The sequence below is a fragment of the Mastigoproctus giganteus genome, chromosome 1 (assembly GCF_048544385.1).
Source record: "Mastigoproctus giganteus isolate SK-2022 chromosome 1, ASM4854438v1, whole genome shotgun sequence".
NCBI lineage: Eukaryota > Metazoa > Arthropoda > Arachnida > Uropygi > Thelyphonidae > Mastigoproctus > Mastigoproctus giganteus.
Window position 1 is genome coordinate 212426795 of NC_143575.1, and position 17934 is coordinate 212444728.

The 17934-nt window shown below is 39.6% G+C and overlaps 1 protein-coding gene across 1 annotated transcript in view; it reads left to right on the forward strand.

Annotated features, from left to right (window-relative positions):
- LOC150091500 (ATP-binding cassette sub-family C member 5-like) overlaps positions 1–17934 on the forward strand; it is a 177500-nt gene that overhangs the window by 125500 nt on the left and 34066 nt on the right. Inside the window, exon 7 of the mRNA XM_090384200.1 lies at positions 4268–4381. Coding sequence (XP_090240326.1) covers positions 4268–4381 — 114 coding nt within the window. The remainder of the gene's footprint in view (positions 1–4267; positions 4382–17934) is intronic.

Below are 17934 nucleotides of genomic sequence, written 5' to 3' on the forward strand. Positions count from 1 at the left end.
GATCACAGTATATTGAAGTGGTGTTTACTTAAATATGTAACTACTTTCAAAGGCAAGGGAAAGGGTTCCTGCTTTCATAAAGGTTGACTACACTGATCTCAGACAGTTTTTTGGTTCTGTGCAGTAAATTCTACATGGGAAGCATCCAGGGATATAATCATAGAAGCTATTGGGCCATTTATACCAAATTAAAAATACTGTTCAAGCCATTAGATCTAAATGGATATCAGATAAACTGATAAGACTTCTGGCAGTGAATAAAAATGCATAGGTTGCATATAAATTTTCAGGAGGAGATGCCTACAGTAGATATCAACTAGTCTGTAATCAAGTCACAAAGGAGGTATAAACTAGTCTGTAATCAAGTCACAAAGGAGGTATAAACTAGTCTGTAATCAAGTCATAAACAATTCAATTATATAATTCATAAACTAGTCTGTAATAAAATCACAAAACAGGGCAGGCAAACTAAGGCCGATTATGAGACATCTCTGGCAAAGACTGCAAAGAAAAGCATAAAAAACTTCTCTACATACGTAAACACCAGAAGGAAGGGAATGAATCATGTTGGTCCCCTAGATATGAATGGTATAATAGTTGATGACCCTGCACAGGTTGCTGGAAAATTGAATAGGTATTTTGCATCTACATTCATGCATGAGGAAGTTTTTAGGATTGGGGTACCAGAAGTGTCAAATTCTAACTGAGAGCTGAATGGTTTTGAGATAACTGAGATGTAAGTGGAAGAGAAATTGTTGACGCTAAATGTAAAAAAAGGTATCTGGGTGGGTGGGATCTATCCACTTATGTTAAAAGAGGTAGCAAAAGAGTGAGCAAACCTTAGCCATGATTATGAGATAATCCTTGGATTCTTGAGATATTCCTGTGGACTGGAGATGTGTGAATGTATCCCCAATTTATAAAGGGTGAAATGAGTAATTACAGACAGCTTGACTTCTGTTCCAGGAAAAATAATGGAGCCACTAGTTAAAGAAATAATGCAGGAACATCTAGACCAGGGGTCACCAAACTACGGCCTGCGGACCAGATCCAGCCCGCGTAGTCTGTTCATCTGGCCCACCCCGCACTGTGCTACAAATGATCAAAATTTCTAAAATATATTGTAATTATTTATATGGAAATATAATAAATAGTGAATCAATGAAATACTACTGTTTCAATGACAGCTTGTGAGCGGGGCTTATACCTTGGCAATGGCGAGCGGCGCCGCACGTGACATTACAAAAGGGTGCTTTGTCAGGAACACCCGCCATTTGTTAATGTAGTCGTATCTACCACCCATCTCCGTCGATCATGGTTATGGGATATGATCGCTAGGGTGCAGCAGGGGATAGATGTTAGCACTGTCAAAAGTTAGAGTGCAGTGCAATGTTCGGCTGCATATATTTGGAATATTTTCTGTGAAGATGAGATAAACTTCTGTTAAAAAAAAAATTAAAATGAGTGTAAGTAAAAATAAGGCAAATTCTTGTAAAATATTATGTACAAATAGTAATTATATAGTAATATGTAAGTAAGAAATTGTTTCTCCTGTCTAGATATTTTTCTTCGCCGTTCTCCCATAGACTACTAAGAAAAGAAAAGTAGATGCTGAGAGTCGCCTTTTCAATGAAGAATGGGAAGAAAATTACTTCTTTGTGGAAGCAAGTAACCAAAGGGCTATGTGCCTGATATGCAATGACAGTGTTGCCGTTTTAAAAGAGTACAATCTTCGGCGTCATTATGAAACAAAACATCTTTCAACATTCTTGAAGTTTTCTGGAAAGTTACGTACTGAAAAATTTAAATTCATAAAACATAGTGTGGAATCACAAAGGCATGTGCTCACGAAAATATTTACTGAAAATGAATCTGTAACCCGTGTAAGTTACAAAATAGTAAATAAGATGGTAGAGCAAAGAAAACCGTTCACTGATGGCAGCTTCATCAAAGCGTGTATGATGAAAGCGGCAAATGACTTGTGTCCTGAAAAAGCCGATTTATTTAGAAGTGTTAGCCTTTCAGTAAGTTCAGTTGTGTGGAGAAAATATAGTCCTGCAGATACGTGAAAAGCTAGACAATTCTTGTGGTATTCTCTACCGCTGGATGAGTCTACTGATCTCTCAAGCACGTCACAACTTCTCATATTCATTCGTGGTGTTAATTTGGACTTTCAGGTCACAGAAGAGTTGGCATCCATTTGCAACATGCACGGAACAATTGGAGAAGATATTTTCTGCACTTCCACGAAAAATATAACCTTCAGTGGAATCAGCTTCGATGTGTCACAGTTGATGGAGGAAAAAACATGGCTGGTGTTAGGAAAGGTCTCATACGGAAGATTAGAACTAAGTTAGAAGATCTTCAACTTCCAGGTGCTTTGTTTATACACTGCATTATACATCAACAAGCACTATGTGGCAAAGACTTAGATATTTCTTGCGTACTGAAACCAGTCATCTCTGCGGTGAACTTTATTCGGGGCCATTCACTTAATCACCGCCAGTTCCAGGCTTTTCTTGAGGAAATTGACTCTGAATTTTGTGACTTACCTTATCACACAGCAGTGAGGTGGCTTAGCTGCGGTGTCCTGTTTCATTTTTATAAGCTACGAAAAGAAATGAATATTTTCTTCACCGAAAAGGATAGAGCTGATACACTTCTATCAGATCCTACCTGGCTATCAAAATTGTCATTTTTGGTTGACATAACATCTCACATGAATGAATTGAATTTAAAACTTCAAGGAAAGGACAACTTTATCTGTGACCTTTACCGAATCATTAAAGGATTTCGAAGAAAGCTATTAATTTTTGAAGCACAACTAGAAAGAGGAGATTTCTCTCATTTTCAGTATTTCAAAGAATTTCTTGCTGAAATCGGAAAAGATATCAATCACAAGTTTCCAAAGAAAATTATTAATGACTTAAAAAAGCATTTTTTGGAAAGATTTTCAGACCTCGACAGAATTGAGAGTGATATTCTTTTGTTTCAAAATCCATTTCATTGTAACGTTGATGACGTGCCAGTCAAACTACAGTTAGAGATCATTGATTTACAAGCAAATGACCTATTTAAAGAGAAACACAGAGAAGGAAATCTTGTAGAATTTTACTGCTGCTTATCTGATAATGAGTTTTCAAAATTAAAGAAATTTGCCTCTGGTATGGTGTTCGGTACAACTTATGTCTGTGAGCAAGCATTTTCAAAACTGAAATATGTAAAGTCCATATATCGAACAAGGCTGAGTGATGAACATTTACAGGTAATTCTCTTGGTTGGGTGTAGCAATTCAAAAGCAAATATTGATGATATTTTAAAAGCTAAACATCAGTTCGATAAATCACATTAATCTTTTCTGCTTATCTTATTCCTAATGTCACCTTCCTTGATAAGTTTTTGATAAATAAATATATTTGTTATCTTTATTTTTCTATATATTCTTTATTTTTGCATATTTTGTGTATTTGTAAATAAATATATTGGTTGTCTTCATTTTTGTTGTATTTACTGAATTGTACATATTGAACAAAATGATTATACGTCCCGCACTCGTCAATCTCTCAGTTATCTGGCCCGTCGTGAAAAAAGTTTGGTGACCCCTGATCTAGACAGAAATATCTGTTATACTGTAGTAACATAGTATGTATTTGTTGAGGGGCAACCTTGTTTTCTGAAGATGATGCATTTGTGAATGCATCATCAAAATCCATGAATGCATCATGTTACCTTACCTTAGCTTCTTTATTATTATTAGCTATATGGTGCAAGGAAGCCTGAGGCTTATACTGCACCAGCCAAAAAAAAAAAAAAATTCCCATGTTACCTTGAGAGAGAGAGAGAGAAATAGAAAGGAATCACCAAGAAAGAGAAGAATGATGATATCCAGCTCAGAACCCTATGTGTCCCAAGCCCATACTCACCAGATGTGAGCACCTGGGGTTTTCCCAAGCTTAAAATCCACAAGAATGAAGTACTGAGACACATAGCTGTGATTGCCAAGTTCATGTAGTATTTGTGATAAAATTTTTAGACTAAACCTGGTCAGCTAAGAATAGTCATTTCTTGTGACATTAGTGTTTTTTGTATGCAATTATTGAATTATAAAGATGCAGCCAAAGAAGAAAAATGCATGTTATCTGTATTTTGTACTTTCTTGTATTGTTACCAAGTTGACAAGAAAGTGTTCATAAAAATAAATATGTATATATATATTTTTTAACATCTAAAATTTTCAGAATTATCAAAATCATCATATTTATTTCAGATTGCTAAAGAAGAAAAACAACTAGAAGCTCGTGTAGAAAAGAATGGTGACAACTTTTCTGTTGGAGAAAGACAGCTATTATGTCTTGCAAGAGCACTTTTAAGGAAAAACAGAGTAAATATAAACTGATATGACTTTAAAGGATTTGTGCCTACCTGCTTAGATTATCTTTTTTGGTTATCACACATTAAGGAGATGGCCATATAACTAAAAAACCTATGCCACAAATTACTGAAAACAAAATGAAGTTTCAAGCTTGAGAATTTAAGTCCATGCTCACATGATAGATCATTTATTAATGATGAGAGGTGAAAACAGATACTTGAAAAATATTAGTGAATTTAAATATATATTATGATAACTCAAAGTAAGCACATCCAATTAGCTATTTACCATGGGAAAAGGGCTAACAAAATAAGTGATATTTTATTTATTACTTTATGGAACAAGAGCACTTACTGTCACAACAAGCTTATGAGTTCAATTCTGTGTTAGAAAGTAAATTGCATGCCTTGATTTAAATCAGGAGCTCAGAAAAACATGATCAACTCTTCAGATGCCTAGACTAGTTATTATTATTATGGCTCTCATATTATTTCTCCCCGATTGGGGGTTCCACCTCGTGATGGGTATTGCTACCAAGTACACAGGGTAGATGTTATTATGTCTGGTGTTACTATTGGTCGAGGAACTCTGACTATCCTACAGGTGTTCAGGATTGTGACTTTCTGGAGTTCCTTGTAGGTGTTCACTGGGAGACCTATTGCTGCTAGGCTGTTATGTAGGGTCTTTGGCAGCATACCGGAGGTTGACAGGATTATTGTTACTTGTTGCATATGCCACATCTCTTTGATCTCCTGTCTTAGGTTCGTGTACTTCCTGATTTTTCCCCATGTGTTTTCTGCAGGTTACCATTGTTGGGTACCACTATGTCAATCAGATAGGTTGCCTTTTCCTTCTTGTCCACAAAGGTTATGTCCGGTCTGTTGTGAGGGATTGTCCTATCCGTTATTATGGCACGGTACCAGTACAGCTTGTGAGTTGGGGTCTCTAGTACTGCCTGGGGTTCGTACTTGTAGCATGGTACACTTTCTTCGATCAACTTGTATTTCCTTGCTAGCTTCTGATGTATTATCCTGGCTACCTGGTCATGTCTGTGAGTGTACTCAATCTGGGTGATCACCTGGCATCCCACGGTGATGTGTTGGATCGTTTCTGAGGCCAGGTGGCTTCGTCGACATGTGTCATCGAACACTCCGGGCTCCTTGGTGATGTATTTTCTATAGTTCCTGGTGTTGATTACCTGGTCTTGGATGACGAGCATGAATCCTTCAGTCTCGTGGAAGAGCATCCCGCTTGTGAGCCATGCATTGGATGCAATTTTATCTATGTGATCTTGATGGAGATCATTGTCTGCTATGGAATGTCTTCTCTGCCCATCTTTCTAGCTTTGTTTGTGCCTCCTGGTTGAGTGGGGACTCCTCGCTTAGGTCGAGTGGGGTATACTGCTTGTATATCTTCCTTATGGCCTGCTGGAGTGCTGCTGTGTGTTTCTGGAAGTAATCCTTCAGGTTAACTATAGTTGTCTTCTGTTGCTCAATGAGGTCTATCAGGCCCCTTCCTTCTTCTTTTAGACACCTCCGTAGCCAGGTGGGAAGGAGCAGCAGTGCATAGCACATGCTTCTTGATTAGACTGCGGTTTGAGCCCGTCACCACCAAATACAGAGGATGCAGAAAGGTCAGGGAATGACCACCGCATATTTCCAGAGCAATATGGCCTTAGTTGCTAATGCTCCTAAAAAAAAAAAAACCAAACCAAATCCTCCTTCTTTCCGGGTAATTGTCAGTCTCTCCACGGCAGATTTTGGGTGGTGTTGGCGGCTCTTGGTCATCATTGTCCTTGTCTCTCTCTCTCTCGTGATATCTTCCAGCTCGGTGTTAGTCCAATCTATGACTTCGAAGGAGTATGTTAGCACTGGGACTGCATAGGTGTTTATGGCTTTAACTGTGTTCTCTCTGTTCAGCAGGCTTCTTAGTCTCTGATGGTATTTTTCGGTCAGGCAGGCCTTAATTTCCTTGTGCTGTAACTGCTGAGACTGCATCATCCCCAAGTATTTGTAGGCCTCTCCCTCTGCCATGACTTCGATCTCTTTACCAGTCTGCATCTGGTAGTTTCGGTTTACTAATTTTCCCTAGTGCAATCCGTGGGTCTTGCATTTGTCTAGACCAAATTCCATCCTAATATCATTGCTGAATTCTTCGGTGATCTGGAGTAGTTGCTGGAGGTGCTACTCAGTTCCCGTGTAGAGCTTGATGTCATCCATGTACATCAGGTGGGTGAGGGTGTACAAGTTCTTCCTTCCTTCCTTCTTTGAGGTTATATTCATACTTGCTACTGTTCAGTATGGTGGATAGCAGATTAAGTGCTAGACAGAATCACAGTGGGCTCAGGACATCTCCCTGAAAGATTCCTCTCCTGATGGGGATTGGCCTGGTTGTGATGTTTTGACCTTAATGGTGGTACTCCATTTTGCCATCATTTCTCCTAGGAAGTTTATCACTATCCAATTAACTTTGTAGAAGTTCAGCGCCGCTATTAGCCAGCTATGAGGCACAGAATTGAAGGCCTTGCGGTAATCGATGTAGGCTGTGTACATGTTGCAGCGCTTCTTGTATGCTTACAAGAAGCGCTGCAACATGTGCAACACTGGAGGCAATCCACACGGCTGTGTGGATGGTCTCCAGTGTTGCACCATTGCTGTCAAGGTAATGCGGTATTATGTGCTGATTGAGGTGGTCTGTGACTCTACAAGGTTCTATTCGGCCTCTGCTTCGGTGTAACGTGAGTCTTTGTGGGGGGTCCATTCCTTCGAATTCTGTTAGGACCTTCTTCCACTTGTCCTCTATTCTGGATATCATGGCCTCGTCTCTTTCCACTTCAGCTGCTGTGGGTTGTATTTCTTTTTGCTCTTCCTTCTCTGGTTCAGTATACTTTATCCTTTGTAGTTGATCACTCATGTTCTGCTTGATTTTTTCCAAGATTGCAGGAGCTGTCAGGTTCTTTGTGACGATGGTCCTTCTCTGGTCCGCTGTTCGGTGGTCTGAATATCCAGGAATCATTCTAGCCACATGGTATGTAGTCTCGCCCTGTAAGTTGTCATATTGGTCTCCAGCTTCGTTATTTCGTAGTATGCTTGCATGATGTATTTATTCATTTCTCTGCTCCACTTCATGCGTTGGCATTTTCTCCCTTCCTGGGTGGTCACTAGCAAAGTTATGCAGGAAGCACTTCCAGCTGGTGGGATTGGATGGTCTTACCCTTCTCTTGTGGTAGCCATATGGGGAACAGTGCCACCTGCTCCAGTCTTCCTAGGGAGACCTTCTCTGATTTTTCGAACTGAATCCTTTGCCTAAGGCCTGAACATGAGTAACTTTATCTGCGGCACACTTGATGCACTATGATTAATATTTCTCTGCATCATCATCCATCTATGGAGGTGGACCTGTTTAGCTTCGGCTTATGTCCAGTGGTAGTTCTTGGAAGCAACACCAGATGGAACCACAATCTGCCTTAACCGCCACTCCAACCTTGGGGTAGCTAGGTCCCTTGGAGCAACTTTCACAATGTTTATTTATTTATTAATTTTTATTACTATTAATTTATTTATTACTATTATTCTAACTTATTACTATTATTATACCGGTCTCCCAGCATGATGGAGCCGCGTTCGCTTCCACCAAGGCAGTACTCGAACTCGGGTCCATCAGGATGCTGGGCAGTCGCACCCCTTGCCATTATTATTATTATTATCATTGTGCAAGGAAGCCTAAGGCTCATGCTGCAACAGCCAAAAAAAATTTCAGAATTACCCTGAGAGAGAGAGAGAGCGAGCGATCAAGCAAGAGGGAGAGAGAACAAAAGTCGGAAGTAGAAGGGAATCACCAAGAAAGAGAAGAATGATGATATCCAGCTTAGGAATCTGGATGTGCCAAGCCCATACTCACCAGATGTGTGAGCTCCTGGGGTTAAATTTTGCATCTTTATTTATTACTTAGTGTCATGACACCTTAGAACAGTACATCTTACTTGAATATATGCTGTAAGATTAGACAACTCCATTCAGGTCAAAGATCTGAATGAATCAATCTAATCCAAACTCAGTTTTGAACAAGCTAAGAGGGAAAATTTACTTCTTGACCAAATGTCAGTTGAGCCTTTGGGTCCCTGGCTAAAGATATTGACTGCAGCTTCTGTCCCTCTATACTTCCACTTTTGTTATAACCTGATGGTTCTATTGCATCTTCAGCTAAAGGTAAATCTGACAGCATTAGTAGCGGCATATGATGCAAGAAAGCAAGCTTATACATCAGCAAAAAAAAAAAAAAAAAACCCTTCCCATTTGCTTCAATCATATGTCCAGTGCTTCTTTGAATTTATGCACCAACAAGTGCGTAATCTGAGCAAGAGGAAGAATCACATTAGAACTGACCTTGCTCAAACCATTCAAAGCCTTATACATCCTAAGCCATCAATCACCCCACATTTACCTAGTCTCCAGATGCTGCAATTTGCAGAACTTAAGCCTTTCTTGGTAAGAGCACCCCCTTTGTTCCCCTCACCAATCTCGCTGCCCTTCTTTGTGTTGCTTGAGCAAGAGGAGAGTTTCCGTCAGTATTTAGCTTATTTAGTTCATTCAAATCCTTAAACACTTCAGTCAGATCTCTTCACAGTCCTAGTCTCCAGCCACTGTAATTTAAGGAACTGAAACCTTTTCTGGTTAGAGTGCTCTTCTGTTCCCCTCACTAATCTCATTGCTCTTCTCTGCACCCATTCCAACAAATCAACGTTCTTAGCATTAGCATCAGCAATGAGCACATGATTCAAGAATGGTCCGTGAGGCAGTCACAGACATTCTCTCAGATATGCTAGACAAGCTGTAATTGCTACATGGGAGTCTAAAATGCTGATGGAACTGATATTCAGGTGACACTCAAGTCAAGTGTACCCAATTTCGGCGAAGTCCGGACAGTCTGTGACAGCCAAATCCTCTGCTTGCACCTTCATGATGGTGGGACTGTTAGTAATCCTGGGTATAACCCCCATACACAAGCACACTGTGGGCGACCACCCAGGTGTGAACCAACATAAGCAGGTGTCGAGGTGTGGTGCCCACATCACATGGAGGAATGCCACCCCTCTGTGTTACCAGGCAATACTAGGAGGTAGATGACTCTCATCAACCGGTGCAATACCACCACTTTGCTTATTGAAGGCTTGAAGTGGTGGAACCCATGTTTAGTCTCCAGAGCTAAGTTCCGGTTAACCCTTCCCCATCTCTTCCATCATGCAGTATGACTGATGACTTTTGAGGTTATGATGGACATCATGGCAAGATCCAATCTTCCTTACATTTCGAGGGTACAGCTCAAAAACAATGTTCGTAGGCCGGCCGCTAGTTAGTACACCGGACCGAACCTATTGGTAACTCTTTAGGAGGCTTCGGGCTCAGCTAGTGTATAATCTTGCTACCTCTACTCTGCAGATAGTGACTGGAGGGAATCAGAGTAGTGTGTATGCAGGGGACATTGTTGAGGCCACGTTATGTCAAGGATCTGGGTATATTCTTACCGTATGTATGCCATATCCAAAAATTTCATTACTTCATACAGCATGTCTTCCCCCCACTTTTTTCTTACTATTCAATACACCATGAATTGTCAAACTAATAGAGTAAGCTTATCTGCGAAAAGATCTAAACCTCCCAAATACTTCCTAGTTCATTTCACAAATATACATGTTCTCAATTCTAATCTCAACGATGTCCATTTCCACTTGCAGTCTGCCAAACCCCATGTACTTTTTCTGACAGAACTGCGGTTATCGGTTGATTCAACCACTGCTCATCTCAGTTGCCTGAATTATTTGCTGTGTGATTCCTTTCGCCACAAAGGTGGTACTTGTGCATATGTCCATTCCGATATTCCCTGTCAGAGACTTGGCAATTTGGAATCTCCTCTCTTTGATCTTCTCTGGCTTAAAATCTCTCTACCTCATTGTGTCAAATTCATCTGTTGTCTCTACCATTCTCCCAACTCCACTAATCACTTGGAACTCTTTGACTTTCTCTCTTTGTAGCTTGACTTTCTTCAGTCCAACTTTCCTAACAGTGAGGTAATTTTCCTTGGTGATCTTAATGTTCACAACTGCAGCTGGCTTCCATTTTCTAGTCACACCAACCGAGCTGGTCGAGATGCTGAGGCTTGTGCAATTACTAATGACCTTGCACAGATTGTTCTTTTACCTTCAAGAATACTGGACATTCCTAACCATACAGCCAAAATGCTTGATTTTTTTCTCACAAACAATCCTTCTAAGTAAGCGGTCGAAGAGAGTGGTCCTTTAGGCACCTCAGGTCACAACTTGGTGATTGTCTCTTTCCAATGGAGCCTTTATCTCATGGCTAATCCCAATCTCGTGTTGGTTGGCATTACAAGAATGCAAAATGGGATGACCTGCGAGATTTCTTTTCCTTGGTCGGATTACCATTTCAAAACTTCTGATGTCAACGTTTGCTCAGATCGTGTCAGTGAAATTATTCTTGTAGAAACGGAATCCTTTATCCCACACTCGACTTTAAAATCTCGTCCTTTATCTAAACCTTGGTTTTCCAATAAATGTGCTAAGGCTGTTCAAGAGAAGAATGTTGCATATCATAATTGGCTTGATTCCAATTCTTCAGTTTCATTTTCTGCCTACACCAAAGCTTGCAACAATTGTAAAGCAGTTATTAATCAGTCCAAACTAGATTTTGAACAGACTAAGAATTGAAAACTTGCTTCTTGACCTAATGGTAGCCAAGCATTCTGGTGTCTTGCCAAAGCTATTGGCCGCAACTTTTGCCCATCTCTGCTCCCACCTCTGTCAAAACCAAATGGTTCTGTTGTCACTTCGGCCAAGGATAAAGCTGGTCTGCTAGCATCCCATTTTTCTTTCAACTCATGTAGTAATGATCTTGGTAAAACACCTCCCACCATTCCCAACACACTCCATTCAATTCCTCCTGTGGTCTTCCATCAAAAGGATGTCAGAAGGATTTTTACAAATATTGATGCTAAAAAAGCTCCAGATCCCGATGGTATTTCTCCACTTGTTCTCAAAACCTGTGCTCCTGAACTTGCTCCTGTCTTTGCCGCCTTTTTTCACTTTCTTATTCCAAAGGTGTTTTTCCTTCTGCTTGGAAATTTGCTCATGTCCAGCCAGTTCCTAAAACGGGTGATAAATCCCTCCCATCCAATTATCATCCCATTGCAATTACTTCTACTTTCTAAAGTAATGGAGAAATCAATTAACCACCAACTCTTAAACTACCTAGAAACCTTCCGTCTGATCAACGATCACCAGTATGGATTCCGTCAGTGTCGATCCACTGGTGATATTCTGGCTTATGTTACACATTGATGGACAAATTCAATGGAAAAGTTCGGTGAAACACAAGCAGTTGCTCTTGACATCTCAAAGGCTTTCAATCGTGTTTGGCATAAAGGTCTTCTAAACAGGCTTCCATTTTATGGTTTGCAAACTGTTTTTTTTAATTGGTTATCCAGTTTTCTCTCTGATCGCTCACTGAGGGTGATGGTAGATGGCTCTCTGTCTTCTAACTTCTCCACTGATGCTGGTGCCCTCCAAGGGCACCAGCATTAGTGGTGTCCTCCAAGGATCAGTTCTTTCCCCCACTCCTTTCCTCTTGTATATTAATGACCTTCTTCCATTGACTGGAAATCCTATCCATAGTTTTGCCGATGATAGCACATTGCTTTCCACTTTCCATTTTGAGAAACCTTGCCCTGCTCAATCAGCTTCAACTTCTTGAATATCTGCTACCACTTCCCTAAATGCCGATCTCCAGGTAATTATCCAGTTGGGCAAAGACAACTTAGTTGATTTCAATCCTTCTAAAACTCAGTCTTGTCTGATATCTCGCATGAAGGATTCTTCTGCTCCTATGCTTATCTTTGGTGACACTCCGATTTCTAGGCAAGTTGATATAGTTCTTTTGGGGATTACCCTGACTTCTAATCTCTCTTGGCACAAGCACATTACAAATATTGCTTCCTCTGCATCTAAAAAATTTGGTTTTCTGTTTTGCTCTCGGCATAACTTTTCTTCCAAACAGCTGTTCACTCTGTACAAATCGCAAATCCGCCCTGCCATGGAATATTGTTCCCACATCTGGGGTGGTGCCCCCAAAACCTGTCTCAGGCTTTTTGATTCCATTCAGAAGAGAACAGTTAGGTTAATTAATGACTCATCTCTAACAGAATCTCTGCATTCGCTGTCTCATAGAGATATTGTTTCTGCTGCATGCCTCTTCTACAGATACTTCCATGGTTACTGTTCTTCTGAATTGGCTTCTATAATTCCCGCTCTCCCTTTCAAAACAGTCCGAACACGTGCCACCACCTGCCAACATCCATTTACTGTCCAACTTCAAACTCATAGAACCAATTCTTCATCTTCTTTGTTTATTCATTCAGCTGCCATTTTCTGGAACAACGTTCCTTCATACGTATTTCCTGAAAACTTCAGTCTACAGAAATTGAAGTCTAATATCAACAAATATCTTCTCTCATCTTGTTAACCTCCAACCCAAGCGCTGTACTAAGTACAATAGGGTCTAATACCTCTTGTGTTTAGGGTTTTCATAAAAAAAAAAAAAAAAAAAAGCAAGCTTATATAGCATCAGCCAAAAAAAAAACACACACACACCCTTCTCATTTCACCCATCCACTCACTCCAAATGTTTGTCTAGTTCTGTCTTGAATCTGTTTAAGCTATCAACTTCTACAACGACAGATGGAAGTTTGTTCCAACAATCAACCACCCGCTGGCTAAAGGCAAACTTCCACACATCTATCCTACAACTGTCTTTCCTCAATTTGAATTTATGCCCTCTCAGGCGATTATTCTGAGCAAGAGGAAGAATCCCATCAGCATTGAGCATGCTCAAACTATTCAAGGCTTTATACACTCAATCAGATCACCTCGCAGATGCCTATTCTCCAGACACTGTAATTTGCAAAACTTGAGCTTTTCTTCGTAAGAGCAACCCTTTGTTCATTTCACTAATCTTGTTGCCCTTCTCTGTACTCGTTGCAACTGGTCTACATCCTTCTTAAAATTAAATGAGGCTTCTTCCTAAAATGAGGCTTTCAGGCCTATATACAGTACTCAAAATGTGTCCTAATTGTTGTCCTATACAACAGGATAAGCACCTCCTTATCCCTGCTTGCAAAATTCCTGAATGTCATTGACAAAAACCCAATGAGCTGTTCTGGTAGCCTGTCTGCTCTGCTCAGAAAGCTTTATTTCTGATTGCACAATTATCCCCAGGTCTTTTTCATTCTCAACTACCCTCAATGTTGTACTAAAGAGTTGGTATGTTATTCCTGAATTATTGCCACCCATTTGCAGTACCTTACATTTGTCAATATTAACCTTCAATTGCCACTTCTCTCTAATTTTTCTAGATTTTTCTGCCTAATTTTTCTAGATTTTGTTGCAGTAGTGTACCCTAATTATTGTCATTAACCATCCTGACAACCTTTGTATCATCTGCAAACTTAGACATTATGTTTGGCAAGCCTTCATCATTTTCATTAATAAATATTGAAAACAACAATAAGCCTGCAGCACTTCATGAATAACATTTGTCCAAGCAGAGCAGTACTCACTTATAATTACTCCTTGTCTTCTTCCACTCAACCATCCCTTTATCCATAGCAGTAACTTCCTCATAATGCCCCTCTGCTCTAACTTGTTCAGCTGTCTTTTGTGTGCAACAGTGTGAAAGATTTTCTGGAATAGTGTATCCAACCAGATTGGTCACACAAGATCACTCCCTTATCAAAGCCATGCTATGAATGCTGTATAACTGCATTCCTGTCTAGATGTCCTGGATTACTTCTTTAACCATTGACTCCATTATTTCCTCTGAAACAGAAGTCAGGCTTACAGGTCTGTATTTACTCATTTCATCATTTGATACCCTCTTTGTGATTTGGAGATATAATTGCACATCTCTGGAACCATAGGAACCTACCCTGGATCGAAGGATGGTTTCATAATTATAGCTATAGGTTTGCTTATTTCTTTTGTTTCCTTCCCTAATGTAATTGGATAGATCCCATCCACCCCAGTTTTCTTATTTGTTTCACTTTAAAAATTTTTTCTTCTACTTTCCTCTTGGTTATCACAAAATCATATAGTCCCCTGTTAGAATTTGACACACTTTTTGCATCCTCATTCCTAAAAAATTTCTCACGCATGAAGTTATATGCAAAATATCTATTCAGTTTGCCAGCAACCTGAGCACAATCAACAACTGTTATACTATTCATAGCTAGTGGACCGATGTGATTCATCCCTTTCATTCTACCTTACATAAGTAAGTCTCTACTCCTCTTTTTTGCATTATTTGCCGAGACTTCTTGTAATCTGCATTAGCCTGTCTAATGCCTGTCTATACAGTGGGACCAACTGATGATGTTACCAACAGCAAACTCAAAATGAGAAGCATTCAAAGAACTTATTTTGGAAGCTACTAGGCTTTACATGCCAACTAAGAAATATTGTTCAAGGTTCAGGCGTAAATCGATGTCAGATGAACTAATGAGACATATGGCAGAGAAGAAAAATGCATGGGATACATATAAATTAACATGTGACACAGAAGCCTATGATAGTTATAAGTTGACCTGTAACTAAGTTACAAAGGAGGTTAGGCAGGCGAAGGCAGATTACGAGAAATCTTTGGCAAGGGATGCAAAGAAAAACAGCAAGGAGTTCTTTACTTATGTAAACTCTAGAAGGAAGGAAATGAATCAGATTGGTCCACTTATCAATATATCAATGGTTCAACTGTTCATGATCCTGCTCAGGTAGCTAACAAACTAAATCAATATTTTGCATCTACATTCACACATGAGGAGTTATTCAGGAAGGGGAATGCCATAGATGAAGTAAACACTGGCAGTGAGCTAGATGATATTGTAATAATTGAGAGTAAAGTGGAGGAGAAATTGTTGAAGATATATACAAGAAAGGCACCTGGGATGAATGGGATCTATCCAGTTATATTTAAAAAAGGGGCAGCAAAGGAAGTAAGCAATCCATTAGCCATAATTATGAGAGCTTCCTTGGACTCAGGGGAGGTACCCACAGACTGGAGATGTGCAAATGTAATCCCAATTCATAAAGGAGGATCAAAGGCTGGCACAAGTAATTATAAACCTGTGAGTTCAACTTCTGTTCCAGGAAAATTAATGGAAGCACTGGTTAAAGAAGCACTGCAGGATCATCTTGACAAGAATTCAGTTTTGTTAAGGGAAGGTCTTGCCTGACCAATTTGATTGGATACTATGATGTAGTCACAAAAGAACTGGATGCAGGGAATAACTTTGATATATATTTGGATCTTAGAAAGGCTTTTGATACTGTTGCACATGAAAGACTGCTGCACAAATTGGAGGAGTGTGGCATTGGTGGCAAATTGTTGCTATGGATAAAGGGATGGTTGAGTGGCAGAAGACAGAGAGTGGTAATTAATGGACACTGCTCATCGTGGACTAATGTTATTAGTGGAGTCCCTCAGGGTTCAGTGTTGGGTCCATTGTTGTTTTCTGTATTTATAAATAATACTGATGATGGTATATCATGCTTAATGTCCAAGTTTGGACATTATCAAGCTTAATGTCCAAGTTTGCAGACGATACAAAGATTGGTAGGTTGATAAGGACGCTACTGATGCTATGCTGCTACAACAGGATCTGGAAAGGTTGAGCAGATGGGCTGAGAAGTGGCAAATGAAGTTTAACATTGACAAATGTAAACTACTACATATGGGAAACAGCAACCCCAGAGCAACGTATCAACTCTGTGGTACTACACTGACAGTGGTAGAGAATGAAAAAGACCTGGGGGTAATTGTGCAGGCAGATATGAAGTTCTCTGAGCAGTGCAGATGGGCTGCAAGAGTAGCTCATGGTGTCTTATCAATGATGTACAGAAATTTTTCTAGCAGGGATAGGGAGGTGATTATTCCCTTGTATAAGGCAATGGTCAGGCCGCACCTTGAGTACTGTATACAGGTCTGGAGGCCTCATTTCAAGAAGGATGTAGAGCTGCTGGAACGAGTACAGAGAAGGGCAACAAAGTTAGTGAACGGAATGAAGGGTTGCTCTTACGAAGAAAGGCTTAAGTTTTGCAAATTACAGTGTCTGGAGACTAGGCACCGGCGAGGTGATCTGATAGAGGTGTACAAAGCCTTGAATGGTTTGAGCATGCTGAATGCTGATGGGATACTGCCTCTTTCTCAGAATAATCACCTGAAACGGTATAAATTCAAATGGAGGAAAGACAGATGTAGGAGAGATGTGCGGAAATTTGCCTTTAGCCAGTGGGTAGTTGGTTGGTGGAACAGACTTCCAACCCTTGTTGTGGAAGTTGATAGCCTAAATAAATTTATGGCTCAGCTGGCCAGGTATTTCGGAAGAATGGAATTGTGAAGTGGAAGGGTTTTTTTTTTTTTTTTTGCTGATGCTGCATATGCTTGCTTTCTTGCATCATATGCCTCTACTAATGCTAATCCACTTTATGGCTTAATTGTAGACTAGTTTATATCTACTGTAGATTTCTGTATCTCCTGATAATTTATAAGCGTCCCTTGTATTTTTCTTCTCTGCATCTAGTCTCATCAAGTCATCTTTCATCCATCTAAACCTTGAACAGTGTCTCTTAATTGGCATTAAATGCCTTGCAGCTTTTGCAATTACTTCTCTGAATGTTTTCCATTTAGAATTCACTGCTGTTAACATCAGTTGGTTAATAGATTTTAAAAAGTGTTCAAGACCATATTAATTTCCTTTAAAAAAGGGCAAAAGGCCTTCCCTTTGCCCTTGACATTGGTTACTACTTTAAATAAATCTCATATCAGTACAGTGTGATCACTGCTACCTAGTGATTCTTTTATCTACAGATTCTTAATGCATGAAAAGTCACTGCTGATAATGATATCAGTAGTATTTTTTTCTTTCATTGTCTTGCTAAAATGCTGGTATAGAAAACAGTCATCCAGTAAATCCACAATATCCTTGTTACTGTGTGAATAATCAACTCTCAAGTTCCAGTCAATATCTGGAAAGTTTGAAAGAAATTCAGTTTTAAAAGAAGACACATTAATGAACTCCCCAGTATAAGGAACTTCTGAATTGCTTCTGGTCAAACAATCCTAAACAGGCCAAGCAAGAAACATGTCTAGAATTAGTCTAGGCATGTTTTTCTCATTCATGCAGAAGCTCTGTTTATGTTGAATAAAGCAGTTTGCTTGTTTCTCTTAAATGTTGTGCCAATATTTGAAAATCCAAACGTAGCTCTTCAATCAAACATACTTCAGACCTGTGTACTCCTAGATATGTTGAAAAATGTTATGTACATATTTGTGTTACCAACCCTTTTCAGATTTTCTACTTCCATTTTGGAAATTGATTACCAATAGCAAACTAAACTAAGAGGATGATTCTGACTTAGTCATAGGCATTTCTACTGCCAGTGAAGAGGCTGAAACAAGAGAAGAAGATTATGTTCTTTTGCTCAGTGAGAAAGTACTTTA